The following is a 21300-nucleotide window of genomic DNA, read 5'->3' as shown; positions in this document are numbered from 1 at the left end:
CAGGGCAGAAATTGAGACACAGATGTAGAGAACAAACGTATGGACACCAAGGGGGGAAAACCACAGTGGGGTGGGGATGGTGGTGTGCTGAATTGGGCGATTGGGATTGACTTGTATACACTGATGTGGATAAAATGGATGACTAATAAGAACCTGCTGTATAAAAAAATAAATAAAATAAAATTCAAAAATTAAAAAAAAAAAAAAAGACATCCCCTAATTGTGCCTATTGTTAATAAGGGAAATTGTTTCCCACCTCATGCCAGTAAAGTAAATCCTTTAGGGTAGCAAAGTATAAATTAGACGCTTTATATTGAGTTGAAAGTCCTTTTAGCTACTAAGCCTTTTTTCTGCCATTCTAAGAATCCTTGAAAGTTTCAAGTTCTAACACACACAGTGAAAAGCAGAGTAAATATGCAAGTCCTGCACAGGCATTGTGAGTGGATCCTCACTGATTTGACTTTCTTCAAAATTTACGTGGAAAAACTGCTCTTAATATTTTCACTGTGATCCAGGAGGCTTTTTTGATAAGAGATCTAGAGGTTTAAGCATAATTCACAACAGACAAAACAATACACACATGGTCACCCTTCAGTCAAATGTGTAACTGTTTTCAAAGACGTATTTTTCCTCTTTCATTCAAAATATATGTACTGAGCCCCTACTAATATATTAGAAGCACTGTGCTAAACACACAAAGACAAAATTCCTGCCCTTATGAGTTCATCGACACACAGCAAACGGCACTGAGTACTTTATGAGAGTTATCAGAAGGTGCTTTGAGAAGGGACAGGGCAGAGTGCCTAAGAGCAAATCTCAGAAATGTTAGAGGGACACTCCTCCAACCCAGATCATCATGACTATCCGAAACACAGTCCATTACCCTCAACTTGCAGAGACCCCCAAATCCACAGGCTTGAGGAATCAGGGGTTAAGTGAGATGCACTTTATTTAAACAAAAAACCATGCACTGTCTCTCTCGTGTGTTTGATTATTAAGTACATAAAAACTACAATCATTGCCATGGTAAACTATTGTTTTTAAGACACCAAAAGCTTAAAGGGCTGATTTAAGTCTATGAGACTTTGTAAGTTTACACAAATATTGACAGTAAGAGAAAATATGAAATAGGTCAAACACTGTTGACATTAATAGTATATGCAAGCAGCTTCAACAAGGGTGCCCAAAAAATTAGCACTGCAATAATACACTAGGAAATTGAATTTTGCTGCTTTTTAAAAATTGATGCAATAATTTACTGAAAAAAAAATTGGAAGACAATGAGTCTCCCAAGCCAGACCTAACAATTTTTAAATCTAAATGAACCTCCTTCCATTTTATGGGTTTCCCTTAAGCCTTTTAAGGCTTTCTACTAGGTGCCTTGCTACCGTATAACTAACACTACCCTAACAGTGCCTTGCCATAATGCAACCTGATCCAGATAAAAACTGTTTCCCAGCTAATACTAAAAAAGTGGTAATAAACAGTATAGACAAGGCCTCAGGTTCTCTGAAAGTAGGGAGATTCATTATGCATAAATAAAATAAGCCAGCCCAAACTTGTACCTCCTTTCACAACATTTTTAATCACAAATGAACTTGAAAAATTAATATTTACTTAGCACTCAATGCTAAATGTTAGATACTGTACTAGGATTAAACTAGGTGGCATGTATAAAATGCCTAATGACCCTATTGCTATTATTCCCATTTAAGAGGGGAAAAATCAGGCCTTACATCAGCTGAGTGGTCCACATCTCACATCTAGTTAAGGTGGCAGAGGCGGGAATCAAACCCAGGTCTTTCCACCAAACTGAGAGTGTGTAACCCAGTGTCCCTCACTGAACCTGCTAGAATGGTATTTATAGTGGTGCCCGTTTTCTGAGGAGAGGAGGGAGAGCGTTCATTAACTTCTCAAAGGGACCCAAAACACCCTCTCAAAGGTTAAGAACCCCTGTACCATACTGGCACCAGTGTAAGAGCCAGAAAATGTGCACTGGACTTCAACCCCTCTCACCAAGACTATAACTTCTCTACTCCACAGTTTTAGCTTCTCTTTAAAATTCTCAGAGCAAGTCAAGATTTCCACTCCTGGACAATTTCCAGCATCCACTGCCACAGGTTTAGTTACACAATAAATTGCAGTACTGTATATCACTTTACATCCAATTCTGAGATTTCACAAATACTGACCAATGTTATTTAGTCATTCCACTTTCCAAAATGTGTTTCAATCAACCATTCCTCACTGCAGTGCCTGTGAAATAAGCTATCGTTATATCCACTTCCAAGAAAATAAAACACTGTCACCCTGAGGCCAGGCAATAAATCAGCTACAGGATTGGGATTAAAAGTGAGAAATTCCTGACTTCCCCCACCTGGGATCTGCAAGACCATGTTATGTATCATGAAGTACCCTCCTAGCTACGCAGAAAACATAGGGCAACTAACTCTACCACCTTCTCTACCGTTGGCAACACTATATTAGAATCTAGTGGTAAATCATTAAGTTGGGTCATACCCCCTACTGCCCAGTGACCAGTGTGCTCATCTCGGAAAGTACGCCAGCACATGCCTGGCATCTTTCAAAGGGAGATGCAACCACTGAGAACACTGGTTTAGTCTGGGGGTTTGGTCAGGTAACTCTGTGGTGGGTGTGATGCTCAGCTTAACTCCTGGCACCCCGTCCCTAGGAGTAACCTGCACTTTGGATCCATCCTAAATTCCTGATCAGAAAAGGGGAGTGTTCGTGTTAAAATAAACTTTACCTTGAAGTTCACTGGTTATACTCCTCATTTTACAGATTATTAAACTGACCTCAGAGGAATCAGCTCATCCAAGATCTCACAATTCAGAAGCAGAGACAGTTCTGGAAAGCAAATCTCCAGGCACCTGTCCAGGATCCTCGCGTTCCTCCGGGCACTGGGGAATGGGTTCTGTTTACTGCCAGAGGCTTGGCCCACCACTAGGGTTTGCTCCTTCTCTGCCAGGCTAGGACTTGACTCGCCTCACTTTGTGCCAGATCCAGTCTGTGCCTCCAGGCTGGGGTCCCAAGGGGCTACTGTCAGAGCACTGGCCTCAGCTTGCATCTTCTGACGGACAGAGACAATTACTTACTAAAACTAACCCCATCAGAGAGGAAGAAAATACCACTCTGGCACTGAGGAATTAACTTCACAAGGAGGCTCTGTTAGGGTGATGTTTTATTTATGGCCTTGCCTGATCAAGATGACTTCCCCTCAAGAAACGTCCAAAGCAAACAATCAAAGACACCAAGAACCTTATGCTTCCTTAACTGTCCTCCAAAGGCAGAAAAAAGCCAGAGAAAACTGGCGAGAGAACACCAAGTCATAGTTTCAATGTGTCAGGACGCGACCCACAAGTTTCGCATGAATATTCTTCCAAGAAACCAGGATGGGCGCAGTCCCCCGAAGAAGGGGGCACGTTCCCCATTCAGTCTGGCGACCAGCACGCATCTGGACACCCCGGAACAAGTCCAAATGGGAGATGCAGAAGCGCAGGTCTGCGCCGCCGGCCGAGGGCCGGAGGACCGACACCGCGGGACCAGCCAAAACCACCCGCGGGGGATCCCGGGGCCAATGCAACCGAAACTCCGCCGCGCAACTTCGCGGGTACCGCTGCCAGCCGTCCCCCACCTCCAACACACCCACTCTCCTCTCACACCCGTCCCTTCACCACACTCCCCCCTCTGCCCAAGCGCTACGGTGGGAAGCAACGCCCACTTCGGAGAACGAGGTCTCAGTTGTGGGGACAAGCCAGGCGTCCAGCTCACGTCCATTCACAGACCCAGAGGAGCAAATCCTGACCGACGGAGTTTGCTGCTTTGACACTGGAGAAGCACACTATCAGGCAGCACATGTACACACACACACACACACAGGTAACAGCCATGGGGAAACCGGTGACCCACAGGGAAGCTCCTGTCATTACCCAGGGCTCGGGGCACAGCATCTGGGGTCCCTCCCCCTCTCCAGGCCCCAGCGCGCGCTGCCCACCACCTGCGTGCAGGATGGAGAGCTGGGGTCGCCTAGCAGCCTGGACCAAAGGGGTGGGTGGGTGGGGGGAGACGGGCCCACCTCCTCATCCTGCTCTTCCTGGGACGCGCTGCTGCCCCGGGGCGCGGGGGGCGCGGCTCCTCCGAGCAGCGGCGGCGGCGGCGGCGGCGCGGGGACTCCACGCTCGGGCACCAAGCGCGCGAGAGCCCACGCGGCGGGCGGCCGAGCGCCGCCCGGCGGCGGCGGCGGCGGCGGCGGCAGCGGCGGCTGCTCGCGAGAGAAGCTGGGCTCCCCTTCCTCCGACAGAGTTTCTGAGCCCGATGAGGACTCGGCCGAAGTAGCTCCCGGCGAGGACGCGGCAGCAGCCGCAGGGGCGGGAGTCCGGGCACCGTGGCCGCTGCAGCCGCGGAGCACTGGCTCCAGCACCTCCGAAACTTTCTCCATTTCCCTCTCGGGCCCAAAGTGCGGCCCGAGGGCCGGCGAGGGCGCGGCACGCACTCAGCGCCTCCGGGGAAAGCCTCGAACTGCTGGGCTCCTGCTCGCTCTCGCTGCCGCTCCCGGGCTGCAGAGAGCCCCGCCGGCAACTACATGGCCGCGGCCGGGCCGCCGGAGCCTGCAGCCAAGTTAGCAGCCGCCGGGGCTCGGCGGCCGACTGGGGCTCCCGCGCGCGGGGACATGCCAGCGCGGGTCCGTGCTCTGCGCTCCACAACCGTCCCGCGCAGCGCCCGAGCCGCCGGGACTGCGGCTTCTCCAGCAAAACCTACCCCTCCGGGACCGAGCGGGGCCGGCGAAAGAGACGGGCAGCCGGGGGAACCAATGGCAGAGCAGGCACGCCGGTGGGCGGAGGCTACGGAGCCCCAGGCGCACCTGCGTCAGGTAGGGGAGGCGGGGCTGAGGCGCCGGCTGCAGGGTCGGGGTCCGGGGGACCGGAACTAGACACCTGGACTGGGAGGGTGGGAATGGAGCCCGGAATCGGAGCCTAAGCCTGGTACTCTGAATTTAGCCAAGGAGTGGCTGGCGGTCCTGGGAACGCCAGGGGGAGATGGCCGAGAGGGCAGTGAGACTTGGACAAGAACTGGACTTCTTTTCCAAAAAGTGGAATCCAGGAAACTGACCAGAAGGAGAAGTAGCTGGGCTTTAAGGGTAAAAGGAAACACACACACACAGTCACACACTTGCACGCACCCACCAGCGTGCTGGAGGAGAAAGGGGAAAACTTCATGGTACAGTGAGTGCATCCAAACCGAGCTGATCTCCGATCCCGGATTCTCCACTTCAGCTCCCTGGGCTTCAGTGTTCTCAACTGGAAATGGAGACAGTCATATCTGTCTTGTCTCCCTATGAGCAGAATTAGAACAAATATATTTAAAGCTTCAGCAGACTGCCTGGCTTAGACACATGGAGAGTTTTCAAAAGACTATTTTCTGTCTTTATTTCTGTTTGTAAATTAAAAAGTTAAGTCAAAGACGTGTACCATTTGAAAGGGAGGAAAGTGACAAATTATGCCCCTGTATTTAATTAAGACCAAGAATATGCCCAGCACTGTGCCAGATACTAGACAAAACTGAATTAGAGAGGGCTGCTGGCCCACCATTGCCTGTCTTTCCACATCAGCTAAGCAGAGGATGAAAAGAGATCACATTTCCACTTTACTTTCTCCTAGCCCTGGTTTGTAAACCAACAAGATGCAGGACTGGTTGCTTCATTTTCCTTACCTCTAAGAACTAGGAGAAAGAACTTTCACCAAGGGCACCACCTTGGTCACCGAGGGCACCAATAGAATCAACTTAAGGCCCTCTCTGGGTGGCCTTCACAGTGATGGGGTGACTTGAATATCTCAGAAGCCAGCAGTCAGCTCAGCGGTGGGAAATAAATGATTCCTCACTTGCCTTCAGCTCCAGTCCTACTGTGAGCTCTGGCACTGCGACCTGGGATCGAAATTCAACCAGATTCAATTCCACAGACGTTGACTGAGATGTGTGCCTGGTGCTTGCAGGGGATACAAAGATGAATAAGTCAGGTCTCCTGCCCTGGAGGAGCCTATGGTCAAGAAAGAGATTGATGCTGCATAATATAGTTCCATTATTAATTTTCAAAAGCTATGGTAGTGCTACACTAACAATGTGCCATAGGAGAAGAGGAAAGAGTCATAGGAAAACAATTAGGTCCTCAAGCTCAGGAGTCCTCAAGAATCTTAGATTTCTCCTTGTCAGAACAGCCTTGCCAAAGGTCCTTAAGAAGTGGAGGACTGGAGTTGAAAGCCCCTTCAGCTAATGACCCCTTTTATGCTATCACCATATCTACATATAAGTGATACATCATACAAAGTGCTTCATCATATTGGACAGAAAGCTTTGTCCTGATCAGTTTCCCTCCCCAAGATATGGGGGAAGGAAATATAATGTGACCCCATTGCCATAGACAGCCATACTGTAAAACAGCTCTGGCTGTCAGGCTTCCATTGTGACGCTTCAGAATTATCTGAGGGGCTGTGAAGACCTGCTGAGGCAAAAGAACAGTTCTAGTAAACTGACTAGTTATGAGAGCAAGGCTATAGAGAGAGCACAGTGGGACAGTCTGAATCCGATCTTGGGCTGAACAATTGCTTTTCTAGTCAGGAGTATTGGTCTTTATCTGAGCCCCTATGTGGTTGATTCACCACAGCTGAAGTAAAATGATGACTTAAGCAAGCCATTCACATGAAAGAGGAGTATATCAGAAAAGAAGCAAGACATGATCTGAATTGCTAACAGGAAGAATGATAATAGCTATTATTGCTTCCTCCCTAAGCATCTATGGGTATTTTCATTTAATCCTGGCAACAGCCTTATGAGATAGAGTCTATTAGCCCCACTTTATAGATTAAGAAACTGAGGATCTGCAAGGTCAATAACTTGCCAAAGGTCACACAGCAAGTGAGTGGTAGAACTGTGATTTGAACACAGCAGTCTGGTCCGAGGCACTTTCTTAAACATTCCAATATATTGCCACTCAGAACAGACAACTTTTTCAAGTACATATATATATTAGACTACAAATATCCATAGGGCAGGGACTTTGTTGTCTTGATTTAATATGTAAAAGGATATAAAAGGATACTTGCAGAACTGATATTTTTCCCCACAAACATTTATAAGGCACTTAGTGTATGCCAGGCATGGTTTTAAACACTTGACAAATATTAATTTTCTTAATCCCATATCAACCCTATAAGGTAGCCACCATTATTATTCTCATATTACATATGCGAAATGTGTGAAATGGCACAGAGAAGTCAGGTAATTTTCCTAAAGTCACACAGCTAGCAAGTGATAGTTGAGCAATTTGGCCCCAGCATTCATGCTCTTAACCCCTACAGATCAAAGTCAAGTAATAGATCAGTATTTCCTGAACTTTTTAAACCTCAACCTCAAATAAGAGATATATTTTATATTGCAACTCATGACACATGTACATACATACAAATATAAATAAAATTCCATGAAACAGTACTTACCCTTCCTATAAGACTGGAATTTTTTATTATAGTTTATTGAAAATAAAAATACTAGTTGTGATCAGCTAAATGAATTTCACGCTCCACTTTGACACATGCAGTTGAAAGCAATGTACTTAATCATCTCCTTAGCTGACCCATGAGGAAAATATGACGATGGTTCAGGCTGAGAGTTTCCAGACCAGAACTGTGCAAACTCAAAGGATGACTCTATAAACAGAAGATGATCAGAAGGTCAGGATAGTTCCCCAAAGGTATCCCAATTAGACCTATGGGCAAATGCTGGGGTATGGCCAAACCACTAGACCAGTTTTGATTGAAACCCTACAGTTCACGTTTCTTATCTTATTAAATTGTAAATACCATCCTCAGTGGCCAGAAAAGCACCCCTGCAAGGGAACTTCTCATAAATATCCCATGTTGGAGACTTTGGGACCAGAGATAGGCATAAAAGCATGGCTTTTTTCCTGCTGTGTCACTGTAGGCAAGAGCCAGAAAAATAAAAACAACTTAGTCATTACTCCTGGGAAGCCAATACTGTAGCTTCACATGACAGAACCAGATTAGCCTATAGACTGGGAAGGATAAGGTCAGCCTATTCCAGGGTAATCAGGGTCCACACATTCTACTAGACGTGCTCTCAAGTGTTTGGTTCAGGGACAAGCACCCCAGGCACTGCATGTTCATTTTGTCTTGTGATTGGACACTGGCATCAGTTCTCTGTGCTCTCCCAAGTGATGGGAGACCTTGCCTCTGGGAGTCTCTGTTGTCTCTGCCAGTCTCTGCTGTGTGGGTGAAGCCAAGTGTGAATGTCAGTGTCAAGCCCTGTCTCTATGAGATGGAGGATTTTCGAGGACAAGTCATCACACACTTAGTCTATTCCCAGTGTCATGACCTTTCTCCCAAGTTAGCACTTGATAAACTTGAAGTCAATTGTCCTTCTTTCTTACATACGTAAAATTAGAACATTATAAATTCAGAATGAAGATTTTTGTAAAATTACAAGTGAATATGTTCATATTCAATACCCCCCAAAATCCTAAATATCATATGCTCTTTGGATTATAAAGATATTATTCACCTTTGGTAGGTTTTAAAATTTTCATTATTAATAATAGGTTTGCCTGATGCCCCGTGACCAATAAAGTACAATTTTGTGACAAAGTAAACATCAATAAAAATGTGGCCATTGAGGTGGCCTTGACTGGGATTTTTGATTTATACCAGAGGGTGTAGCATGATATAGACCATGACAGTTTCTGACTATCCAGCTGGAAGGAAAAGCTCTCATAGCATCTCAACCTCCTGTTTGTGTTTGAGGGTCTAGGAAAGGAAAGGTTACAGTACAAGGTTTCAGAAGGAAGTAGAAGAATTTCTTCAGTGGTAGTTGAAAAGGACAGGGGAGGAAGAATAATATCCTGATTTGCTTCTGTTGGAGTCTCTAACCTACATGTTGATAAGGATGGGAAACTAAGTTATATTAACAAGTTAAAATAAGCCTGTAATGGACCAAACAAGAGGATGCTGCTGATCTGATCTCTCAGGTGAATATTTCTCCACGTGCCGTATGTGGAGCCCTTGCTTCATATCGCCAAGATACAGGCAGGGGAACAAGGTGTTTGTTCCCTGCCCCCAGCCAAAGGTTTGGGGATCTGCATTTTTAAAGAATACCCCAATCGTGTATCAAGTGTATGAAAGCTTGAGGATTACTGAAGATGATCCTAATTTGAAGATCAGAGAGCTGTTTTGTGGGGCAAATGTGCGTGCGTGGCTCTGTAGAAAGTGACTAGAAAGAGCTTGATGGATTGCAGTCTGTGTCTCTCTGGACCTCTTTGTTCTTAGAGAACAACTACCTTGGGGAGACCAAGGCAGCTTAGCAGATGAACAGGAATATGCATGTTCTGAAAACAGCTGGAGAAACTGAGCTAATACACAAAAAGAACTCAGGATAACGTTCCCTGGAGGATTCTGTTTAAACAACATTCAAAATGGTGACCCATTTCCCACAGAAGACTCCAATCTTTTGCCTTTGCCTTTCCAAGATGGATAAGATGGATATTCACATCTGGGATTTTTTTGTTATGCTTTCAGCATGAAATGTTCTTTTATTATCATTCTTCATTTTTCAAAAAGATTTATTCAGGTCTCTTCCCCTGTTTAGGAAATAGAAGACATGTAAACACATTTACTCATTTTTATTCATTATAGCGGTTTACTTTCAGAATCAATCGGTTCCACTTTCCATTTTCAATTCATAAGAGCAACCTCCTTGACTCTGTCTACACTGCATGGCAAGTAGTTCCTTCTACCGCTCACTCCAACTAATTAGAAAATAAAATGGTGCTGAATAGTAACCTAGCAAGTAGCAACTCTTTCCACAATCATAAGCCAGCTTGCAGCCCTAGAGGTAATGTTTAAGGATTTTTGTACTTGAGGAGACAGTCTTCCAGTCCCTTTCCCCTCAGAGTGTGTTCTGCCACTAAGCTGACCTAGGAACTTGTTAGAAATGCAGTCTCAGTCCCCGCCCCAGACCCACTCTATCAGAATTTTAACAAGATTCCCGGGAACTTCATATCCACATTACAGTTAGAAAAGCACTGCTTTAGTTTGGTTCTCACACGTGGCTGTATATTAGAATCACCTGTGGAACTTTAAAAATTATTGACCCTTTGGTCCCACCCTCAAGATTTTCTGATTTAACTGGTTTGGGTTGGGGTCTGAACACCAGGATTTAACAAGTTCCCTAGGTGGGAAGTGGTTGATCTTTGGGCCAAGGTGGGGAAATACAAGATAAGCCTGGACCAATTCATGGTGCCACAAACTAAGGAATTGCTCAAAAAAAGATAGGACCTTGTCGGCAGAACACAGGTTCCAGGCTAAAGCAACAAAATAAATCATGATAATGTTGGTTTTAAACCATAGAATAAAATCAATAATTGTGAATCCAAACTCATATAAATATTGAAATAAGAAAGTAAATGGAGGAGCAGAGATAACTCTTCTTCACAATAGAATTCTAGTTAACAGATGTAGAAAGAAAGAGGGAAATAAGAATCACCATTAGGCACACACCACAAAAATAAATGTAGCAGACAAGATCCAAAAATGTGTGCTCACATTAGCCAGCAAAAGTTTGAGGAAAAGGATTTTTGTAGACTCGAAGTACTTCCACCACGATACTTACCAATATGAAACCAACCGGTATAAAGTGAAAGATAGTCACTTTACATTACAGAAACCCAACAGACACCAACCTAACCATATAAATAACACTGGTAATAAGACATATCAACATCCTGAACCCCATGCTATGAAGTACATCATTATTTTTATGACATTCTTTTTTAAAAATTTTATTGGAGTGTAGTTGATTTACAATGTTGTGTTTTGTGACGTTCTTGACCCCCCAAAAAATGCATAACCTAACACCAATCACAAGAAAACATGACAAATCCAAATTGAGGGATATTGTTCAGAATTACTGATCAGGACTCTTCAAACGTATCAAGGTGATGAAAGATAAGGAAAGTGTGATGAACCGTTACAGAAACTAAGAAGTGACAACTAAATAAAATGTGGGATCTTGGGTAGGATCCTGGAACCACAAAAAGGACATTAGTGGGGGGAAAATGGTGAAATTTGAATCAAGTCTGCAGTTTGGTTAATAATATTGGACCAATGTTAATACCTACACTTGACAATTATACTACGGTTATATAAGATCTTATCATTAGAGGAAGCAGGGTAAGGGATAGTAAGGAAATCTTTGTACTACTGTTGCAACTTTTCTGTAAATTTAAAATTAGTTCAAAATAAAATGTTAAAAAGCAAAAGTCCCTAGGTGAATATAATGGTAGCCAAAGTTGAGAAAAATAATTGGGCCACCCTCAATGGCCCAATTCCTCCCTGCCTCCTCTCTCCTTACTCAAAGAAAATATTTTTTTCCTGTCTTGACCTCATCAAGTGGACTAGCTTGGGGTGGTTGGGACAGGGGACAACGCTAAGTAACAACATCGATGCTACAACCAGAGAAATGTCCACAGTGCGTGCCATGGGACCACATACTTGGAGCATAAACATAGTGGTAGACACATATGGTACTTGGCTGCCCTGATTCCATTCTGCCTCCTTTTGATACAAGCATCCCAATTTATTTTTAAGGAATTGCCTATTTCCTTTTGATGGTCTTGTCATTCCAGGAGTGGGCTATCCTTGGATTTTGAATCTTGAGAAGAGTAATACAAGGACAGCAATCTCTGGACAAAGCTATCAATTAGCTCCCGTTAACTAGACCTAGAGTTGCTGTGGTTCCAGTACTTTTCCAAGTCTTAATCTCTGGCTTTTACTTTGATTCTCTGAGTTACCAATAACACTTCCTTCTTATTGAATTAGCTAAAATCAGCGATTCCTTGACACCAAGAAACTCTAAGAAATACAGGTGTGCTGACCTAAATCCACTGGTCACCCAATCCAGGTGGGAAGCAGACATCTGAATGCCATCCAAAAGCTATTAGTGATACTAAACTTAAAGATGTATTCCTGACCTCAATAAGGGTCAAATTTCAGGAAATTGTTAATGTTTCAGGCAGAAGAAGGGGGTCTCCCTTACTGGAGGGTCAAATACTTGAGAAAAAAGAGTACACTTACAGAAAAAAAGACATTTCATGACATAGTCCTTGAGGATAGACATAAACTGGCTAGAACCAACAAGTCCCAAGATGGCAGAAGATTCACCTTCCAGTAGACCTTGAGCCTTGTTATACACTCATTGTAATGCATTAACTAAATGACACACCCACAGGTGCCTGGACAGTTCTGAGGCCGACCAAAAAAGGCCAAAGAGTAGGCGGTGGCCCAATTCCTGGAAATCCCCGCTGCTTCTCCAAAATAGTTGGAATAATCCTCCCACTCATTACCCTGTGAAATTACCCAACCCATGAAAACTAACCGCCCCATATCTTGGGGCTGCTCTCACCTTCTGAGATGGCCCCCACTCTGTCTGTGGAGTGTGTGTCTCCCATGACCACTCTCGCCTTTTGAGACGGACCACACTCTGTCTGTGGAATGTGTTTCTCTCTAAATAAATCCACATCTTACCTATAAAAAAAAAAAAAAAAAGACATTTCAAGTTATGGCAGAAACAGATCTCAGCACAGACTATGTTGGAATTGTCTGTCTTCCTACTAGGTTATGAGAGGCCTGAGGGCAAAAGCAAACCAAACATTTATCTAGCACCTTATTTGTGCTAACACCTAGCACAATGTCTGACATAGAGTAGCTCATGATAAATAATTATTGAATGAATGGATAAAACGATTGCCACCACATGACTTTAAACCAGCTTTATTAAAACTCTATGTTAATCTAAAGTTTGCTCAGTCCAAGACTTGTGTAGGTTGATAGAAGAACCCAAAAAAAGTCTAGGAGGAAAAAAATCTGTTTATGTAATAATGTGGCCTCATTCCTGAAGAGACCTTCATTTTAATAAAAATAATAATTGCATAAAAATCTTTAGCTCAAACTACCACTATTACTGTCCTGCTCACCGAAGTTCCTTACCAACTATGTGGCTTCCTAAAACAGCCAAACTAATAAGAACTGCCTGCATGTGATGTGAATAAAGTAGAAGGAACACTTGAGGAACATTTAAGACTACTTGCTGGTCCAGGCTGCTGGCAAGGCAGGAAAGGCTACAAGAACCTCCCTGCTGGCAACCCAAGGACACCACTCAGGACCCTACACAGGGTGGGAAGAGTCTGTACCCTTATTTATAGAAAGCCTCATTCTTACAGAAACTCCATTCTTATATAAGAATGTTAGGACCCTTTATTACACTTAACCATGTTGCATAATTAATGCAAGGGAATCGTGGTGGCAGGGAGGAAGATGACATGAGATCATGGGACGTTTCAACATCGTACAACTCAGGGTTCTTCGCTGCCAAACGCAGAATCAATTCTATGTGGTTAAAGTAGGAAGTGATTTATTAAAAGATATTAGAATCCTCACAGAGTCTTTGGAAGAACTATAGAAACAGGCTGTGGAGTGAGCTTCCAGAAACAATCCCCAGAACCCCAATGTAGAACTGGCTGGGGAGGGAATTGCTGCTCCTGGTGATTCCAGAACTACACTGCCACTCCCACCATCTGTGCTTGCAAAATAGATACCCTGCACCCCACCTGCTTCCTCACATAAATCACTCCTGTATCCATATCTCTGTGTGTGCATCTGATTAGCAGAACCTAAGTCACATGCTCCCTGGAGGCAAAGGAAACTGAGAAACGTTGGGGCTTTGCATTCTATCCTGGGAAGATAGGATTCACACCATGGGGAACCAACATAATGTAGAAGGAGTGTCAAAAGATTTGGCTAACAGGGTAAACTAGAATGATTTAGACTTTGAAAGGCTCCAGCCCTTGACTAATTATGCTAATTTGCCCCCTGGCCTAATGTTCTCAGCCATCAGGTTGAAGTGGGCCTGAGTATCAGCTTCAGGATGCTTGCTCCCAACATCAGTCATTTCCCTGCTAAATATCTCATAAGGGGAAAGAACTGTCACATACTGAACACATTCTATGTGCCAGACACTGTGCCAAATGCTTTATATGCATTATGTATTTAATCTCCTCCATAACCCAATTCAATGGTACTGTCTCCATTTATAGATAAAAATTTGGTGTTGAGAAATTAAATAGTTTTTCTCAAAGTCACTCAGTAAGGTGGGGCTAGGATTTAATCCAAAGTCTCTCTCTTGAGTTATGACAGATGGTCCTCAACTTATGATGGTTCGACTTACAATTTTACAATTTTTCAGCTTCACGATGGTGCAAAAGCGATACGCTTTCAGTAGAAACCATATGTCAAATTTTGAATTTTGATCTTTTCCCAGGCTATACTCTCTGGTGATCCTGGACACCTCCCTCCCAATCAGCCATGCAATCACAAGGGAAAACAACCGAGGCACTCACAGCCATTCTGTACCCATATAAACTTTGTTTTTCACTTTCTGTACAATATTCAAGAAATTACATGAGATGTTCAATAATTTATTATAAGATAGGGTTAGTGTTAGATGATTTGGCCCAACTGTAGGCTAATGTAAGTGTTCTGAGCATGTTTAAAGAAGGCTAGGCTAAGCTCTGATGTTTGTAGTTTAGGTGTATTAAATGCATTTCCAACTTAGGATATTTTCAACTTATGATGGGTTTATCAGGACATAACCCCATCGTAGGTAAAGGAAGATCTATACATTGGATTCTTACGTAGACCATTCATGAACCCACTGAAGAAGGTACTGGTTCAGGAGACCTTGTAAATGTGGCTGTGCATCTTTCTCGGGGGTCATCTATAGCTTTTATCAGATTTCCAAAGGGGCATATGATCCTCAAACAGTAATGAACTACTATACTACCCAAACATTTGGTCCATTTGTTTATGATCATAAAGCTGTTATTGGGAAGGGGGGGTACACTCCACCTAATTTTTTTTTGATCTTAGCACTTATTGACTATGATATCATTTTGTAGTATGAGATTCAAATTTAAAATCTGAGTCAAGAGCCCTATCTTTTGCGGGGGAGGGGAATACATGTCTGTGTAGGAATGAGGAAGGGTTAAAACTGACAAGAAAGGTTCTCTCTGCAATAGGACAAAGGGCTGAGCAAAACAGAAACATATTTTTCATTTAACTACTGAAGTCCTAGCTGTACATCAGAAAGCCTAGCGTCTATTTGTGACTTTGTCACCAACTCCATTTATCAGGGCTTCCATCACCTGTATGATGGGGGTAATATAAAACCTGCCATCGTTTCCTCCATCGCAATGTTATGAGATTGTTTTGAAAGTACTTTCATTTCCCCAACAGAAAGGCATTATAGATCTATCTATATATATATATATACCTGTTATGATTTCTTTGGGGGAAAGAAAAGCACCTTGGAGAAGACTTGGCTTACAACTTCTAGGACTGAACGATTTCCGAGCCTCACAGGCATATGTCGCGGGAAGTTCTTTGTGAAGAATGACTTGTTTATTTCTTAGTTTTTCGTTTCTAGTAGGTTGCCTCTTCTCCTCTTTCCATTTGTTGTGTTTAAAACAAAAGCCCAATATAAATAATCCTCTCAAATTGTGTTAGCTAGATGGAATGTTGCTTTAGATGGTTCATTATTTATGTCTTGCTGTCCACATGCATATTATTTTCACAGAACACAAAAGCTTTACTCTAGAAACAAGATAACAATTGTTTTAAATCAGAAAGATGCAAAGGAGCCCAGGAGAGTTAGCCCGGCCCACTTGTAGACGTAGCAGTAAACCCATAAATATAGGAGCCTGTCTAAATGTAGCATTTTATGAACAGGGTCAACCATCTGAGTGTGAAATGTCCCCTCCTTTGCCATCTAGTCCCCAAGCAATCAGTTTTTTAAATGGCATTTTAGAAAGGTAATGAATATCTACTAACACCAGATGTAAACTTAATTTCAAAGCTGTGGAATAGGCCATAAATAAAAACATTGAGTGATTTCCATAGCTCAGCCTGTTCATGCCCATGGAAATATGGATGATCAACAAGGAAAGTCAAGAGGTCTTCTCAAACAGGGTAAAATGGCAGATAGTATGAAGCACAATTGGTGTTTCTTGTTGTTCTTGCTGTTATTGTTGTACTGTTTTTTTCCTTGAGTGGTTTTCATAAAGAAAAAAACATAAATAGATTAACAATTATGGTGGTATCTAATATAAGGATTCAGCATATGATGTTCATGAAGCAGGTGGCAGAGAAGAGAGACAAAGGAGAAATTTTTAAAACAGTGTCCCCTTGATGTTTTCTTCCAACTATTGTAGTTCATAATTTCAAACCACAGTATTACATATTATATCACTTGGATGAAGATTAATTGTACTTATTCAATTAGATGCCTAATGCAGGAGCAGGCGGTAAGGAATTCTTCAGATCACCACTGGCAAAGGAAGCCTGAGCCACGTTGTTTTGCGTTCATAGGAAGCAGACAATGCCCCAGCTCTCAGAATTCCCTCCATAGCCAGTCAGTCATCAAGTCTTGTTGATTTTTCCTTCGTGTAACTTTCCCATTCACTGCTTCTTTTCCATGTTAATCTCTGCTCCCCTGCCTCTGGTCCCCATCACCAACAAGATTATGGCAATAGCCCTCTAAATGATTTCCTAGCTTAAAGTCCAGCCCTTCCAATTTATCTTGTATCCCCATACCAGATTAATCTTCCAGAAATACTGCTTTGATCATGCTACTCTCTAACAAATCAGTAAGATAAAGGCCAACATTCTTAGCCTGGCATGCAAGGCTCCATATCTTTCCAGGTTCACCTTCCAAGTCTCACTCCACAGATCTTACACTCATGCCAAACTGGATTATTCATCGTTTGTGACTCAGACGCTAGGTCAATCTTCTCCGCCATAAGTTTCAATGCACCTAGGAGCCTATTTAGCCCTTCTTGCCACCCATTCAAGTTTTACAACTACTCAAATTCTATGTATTTGCTGAAACTCAACTAAAATCCAGACCCCTTGGTGGCAATTGTAAAACATGCCCTCCAATTCTTTGATACTTCTCCCACTGAGAGGTGGGGTCTAGGTCCCCTTCTTTAAATGTAGGTTGACCTTTAGGGATTCTCTTTTAACCAATGGAATGCAGCAGACGGGATGCTGCATAATTTCCAAGGCTCTGCCAGAAATGGTCATGTACCTTCCACCTGCTTGTCTTGGAATGCTTGCTCTGGGGGCAACCAGGAACCAAGTAAAAAGTTCACATACTCTGAGACTACCACAATGGAGAGACCACATCTAGATACTCCGGTCTACAGCCCAGCTGAGCTCTAGCATAACTGCCCATCAAGGAAGGAGACATCTTGGATATCCAGCCCATAGAGCCTTCAGATGACGGCCTCAGTCAACGCCCTAGGAAAGAATTGTTCCACCAAGGCCTGCCCGAATTCCCGACCCCCAAATCAGGAGCAAAATAAACGATTATTTTAAGTCACTAATTTTGGGGGGTAATTTGTTAAGCAACAGTAGTAATTAGAACATTCCCACAAATTCTCCCCCTGACCTCCCTAGAATCAACTCTCTTTTAAATTCCAAAGCAATTATTCTCTTTTCTCATCATTCCAGCAGTATTAATTGAAACATCTACTAAGTCATATAGACCCTGTGTTGGATGCTGGGGAAGCAGCAGATTTTGAGGCAGACACGAATTCCTGCTCATAGATATTTATAGTCTGATGGAGAAAGATGAAAAAACAGGCAATTATAATACATTGTGTCTACAATAAATATTTGAGCATCTATTTTGTGCAGGGCAGTGTGACACAAAGAGATGAATTTGAAAATGCTGAGTTTTATAGGCTGTGGGACATTGATGCAGAATTATCCTGGAGATAACTGAGTATGTAAATCTGAGGTTCTGTAAAGAGTAGTGGGCTGGAGAGTTAGATCTGGGAGTCACCAGCACTTGATGATAGTGAAAGCCATGAGCAGGGATGAGATTCCCCAGAAACTGGGGTGGGAAGGGCAGGGAGCCTAAGCAAGAACCCTAAGGCAAAGGAAGAGTGTCCTTCAAAGGAAAAGAAGGATCAGAGAAAAGGCAAGGGAACTGAAGTCTGTAAGTCCCCCAAATCAAGGTCAGTGGGTGTTTCAAGGATCAGGGAGGAATCAACTGTGCCTAATGATGTGGGGTCCAGATAAATCAGGCCCAAAAAGCATAATGTTGACATAGACAATCAGAATATCTCTGACATCCATTTAATTGTGGTCTAGGGCAATTATTTGAAAACTAATGTCTCTCTAAAGCTTCCAGTTCTTTGCAGATAGTGACTGCTTCTGTTGCAAATTTCACAGAGTTACAAGACTCAGATGTGTAAAATGAAAACTATTTTTTGTTAACTGAAAGGAACTATCTGGTTCCCATTCCTGCTGTTGGCAGATTTAATCTTGCCATCGTTCATGTAATGTAGTTCTTTCTATTTTAAAACACATTCCTTTTTTTTTTTTTAGTACATGCTCAAATCCAATATAATCTGGGGTGCCATCCCAGGGGTGCTGATGTATGGTCCTGGCAGGGAATCTGTTTCCCATTAGCGTCTACTGCATGTGCTGAATTCTGCTTGGGTGGAGCTCATTCCTCCAGATCTTGATCATCAACCTGTGTCTTCATTGTATCCACTGCTAACATCTGAGGCCCCATCGTGGCCTGCAGTTGTTGATCTTCACAACCTGAATCATCTCTGTTCTCTCTCAGGTCTGCTAGTCACTCCCTCCTTGCTACTTACCTTATCCTCCACTATGGTGGCCAGAATCCTGGGAACCCTAGACACCTCCCTCAGTCATTCCTCCTCTACCACCCAAGAACCACAGGGGACATGGAGCTTCCCAAGAGTTCATGGTAGAAATTCTCTAATTTTATACTAAAAAGAAAAAACACTGTTATATATTTCTTATTATGTCTTGTTATATATTTCTTATTAAACCAAAAAGAAAAAAATACTGTTGTATATTTCTTACTCAATACCAATTCAGTTCAAAGAATTTCATACATGAAGGCAAGTTTTCAAAATCTCTCCCCAAACCTATTCTCTCTTAAGAGCCTTAAGATCTCTTGAAAATCAAAAATGTTTTAGGCTTTCAGACTACTGTCTCTGCTCTGTACTTTAATAACCTTCCTGAAAGTGAACATTGCTTTATTCTAGACTGTATCATTCACCATTTCTTGACCAATAAATACCATTGATACAATAGGGAGAAAACAGGACAACTAAGATTTTTCCAGGAAAAAGAATTACATCAGATAATATTTGTAAAGTATTATCTAATTCTATTGGTTATGTACATAGCAAATAATTAAGTTATATAATTAAGTTATATAATTTAAAATATTTGCTGATGGTTATTTGTTATGAGAAAGGCAACTGAGTTGGCCTAACATTTGCTATCTTTTTGTAAATTTGTGTTTCCAAGGTCAATCTTTAGAGGACCCTATCCCATTACTAGGACTTAAACTATAAACATTTAAACTATAAATAGTATCAACTATCATAGTGTTGTTGGTGGTTATGGCTTTTACCCAAAAATGATGTCTCATAGGCATTATTAAATGAGAAATAAAGATTAGTGTGTTTTCCCCTGTAATTATCATTCTTTACATGAAAGTAAAATTCTTTATTAAATCAGACAAGCACAAATACTTATTAATATTACTACATAATTGCTGTTTAAATGGGACACATAATTAGGATGTAATTTAAAGAAATATAAGATTAAATAAATATAAAACTACATCCTCCTTTCTCATAATCTTTGTTGTTAATCATTGTTTAATTTAACCCTGGGTTTATTCTGAGTTTAAATTGAATTAACACACACTTTACCTTCCCAAAAATCAAACCTCAAATTTCTGGACCACTTTCCCCAACTGACACACCTTGACTATTTCTGATTAAGGAATATTCCTGTAACTGCTGATTTTTCCAGGGTACTGTTAAAGCAATTTCCACAAATTCTAACTCTCTTCTTTTTAGAGCATATCCTTGTTCTTTTTCTCTTCTTTTTCCAGAAATCTTAGCAGAAATTGAGAGAGAAATAGAGAGAGACATGTAGTATATTGGCAATTACAGCATAAATGCCCTAAAAAACCTCTTCTCTAGACTAAGAGAAAGTTCTCCATATTACCACCTTGCCAACCCTCTCTACTGAGGAAACATCTTTCATCTAGTAATCAATCCTGAATCATGCCTTCATATGTAAAACTGCTTTCAAAATGGGCTAGGTTTTCAAAGCAAAGCTTATCAAAATTACCTTTTCTAGTTAAATCCTTGGATTTTTAAAAAAGAGATATAAAATAATGTCACCCTAGTTGGGCTAACTTTCCTCTAGCAGAAAAGCAAGGCAATAATTTTAAGGGTGAATACATGTCCTTGACAGTGTTTTTGTTTTGGTTTTTCACAGGGAAGAGAAGATAGAGGAGGTAAGAGCCAATCAAATCTTAGGTAGCGAACTGCAAATATGGCAAAGTTGGGCAAATAAAGTTATTGAAAATAAAAGAATGGTGGGAGAAAATAATAAGAAAACAAAATGCTACTAAAGAAAACAAGGGAAGAAAAAAGCTAAATCAGACTGCTTCAAAGAGAGATCGAAGAGTTTAAAGTCAGTGAGGGAAAAGGAGGAAGCATATAGATGATTTCAAAACCAGAACTAAGGAAATGTTGGTCCTACGGTTGGAAAAAATATTTTTGTTGTAATATTTATGGTGAGTGAAGCAATTTACAAGCAGTGCCTACTACCTCCCCTGTGAATTATTAATACGTATTTGTTGACTAACAAAAGCTAGGGAAGGGGCCTCTTGGAGGACACCGGAGTGTGTGGATGAGGAAGTGGTTGACAATGTTCTGTGCAGGGAAGATTCAGCTGGCTTACAAAAAGGGGGAACGTCTGCGGCTGACACCTGATCTATGAGGTACTTAAATATTTTAGGGATGTGTTTATTGCCGTGATCTCCCTCCCATGGCTCATGGTGGGTGGGTACATGGCACACCACACTCTAAAAGGCCTCTTTACTGACTTTAGAGGATCACACTGAAAAATCCGTCTCCTCATATGAACCATTCCTTCACTCTTTTTCTTTCTAGCTTCAGTGCTAAAAGCACAAAATGAAGTTACAGAAAATTGTATATCATTTATAAAGTAAATACGTCTTCTAGTTACTTTCAACATTTTCTGTCTTTACAATTTGTGGAGATTAGAGGTGACGTTTGTTTATCTAGAAAGCACA

General features: G+C 42.2%; 1 protein-coding gene across 1 annotated transcript in view; it reads right to left on the bottom strand.

Moving 5' to 3' along the window:
• Positions 1 to 4459, bottom strand: part of LOC137758844 (microtubule-associated serine/threonine-protein kinase 4-like) — a 197741-nt gene extending 193282 nt beyond the window's left edge. Inside the window, exon 1 of the mRNA XM_068534825.1 lies at positions 4097 to 4459. Coding sequence (XP_068390926.1) covers positions 4097 to 4459 — 363 coding nt within the window. The remainder of the gene's footprint in view (positions 1 to 4096) is intronic.
• Positions 4460 to 21300: the final 16841 nt, after the last annotated feature.

Source organism: Eschrichtius robustus, chromosome 2 (genome assembly GCF_028021215.1).
Source record: "Eschrichtius robustus isolate mEscRob2 chromosome 2, mEscRob2.pri, whole genome shotgun sequence".
NCBI classification, from domain to species: Eukaryota; Metazoa; Chordata; class Mammalia; order Artiodactyla; family Eschrichtiidae; genus Eschrichtius; species Eschrichtius robustus.
The sequence above is the reverse complement of the archived record's forward strand: the minus strand, read 5'-3'. Positions and strand labels throughout refer to the sequence as shown.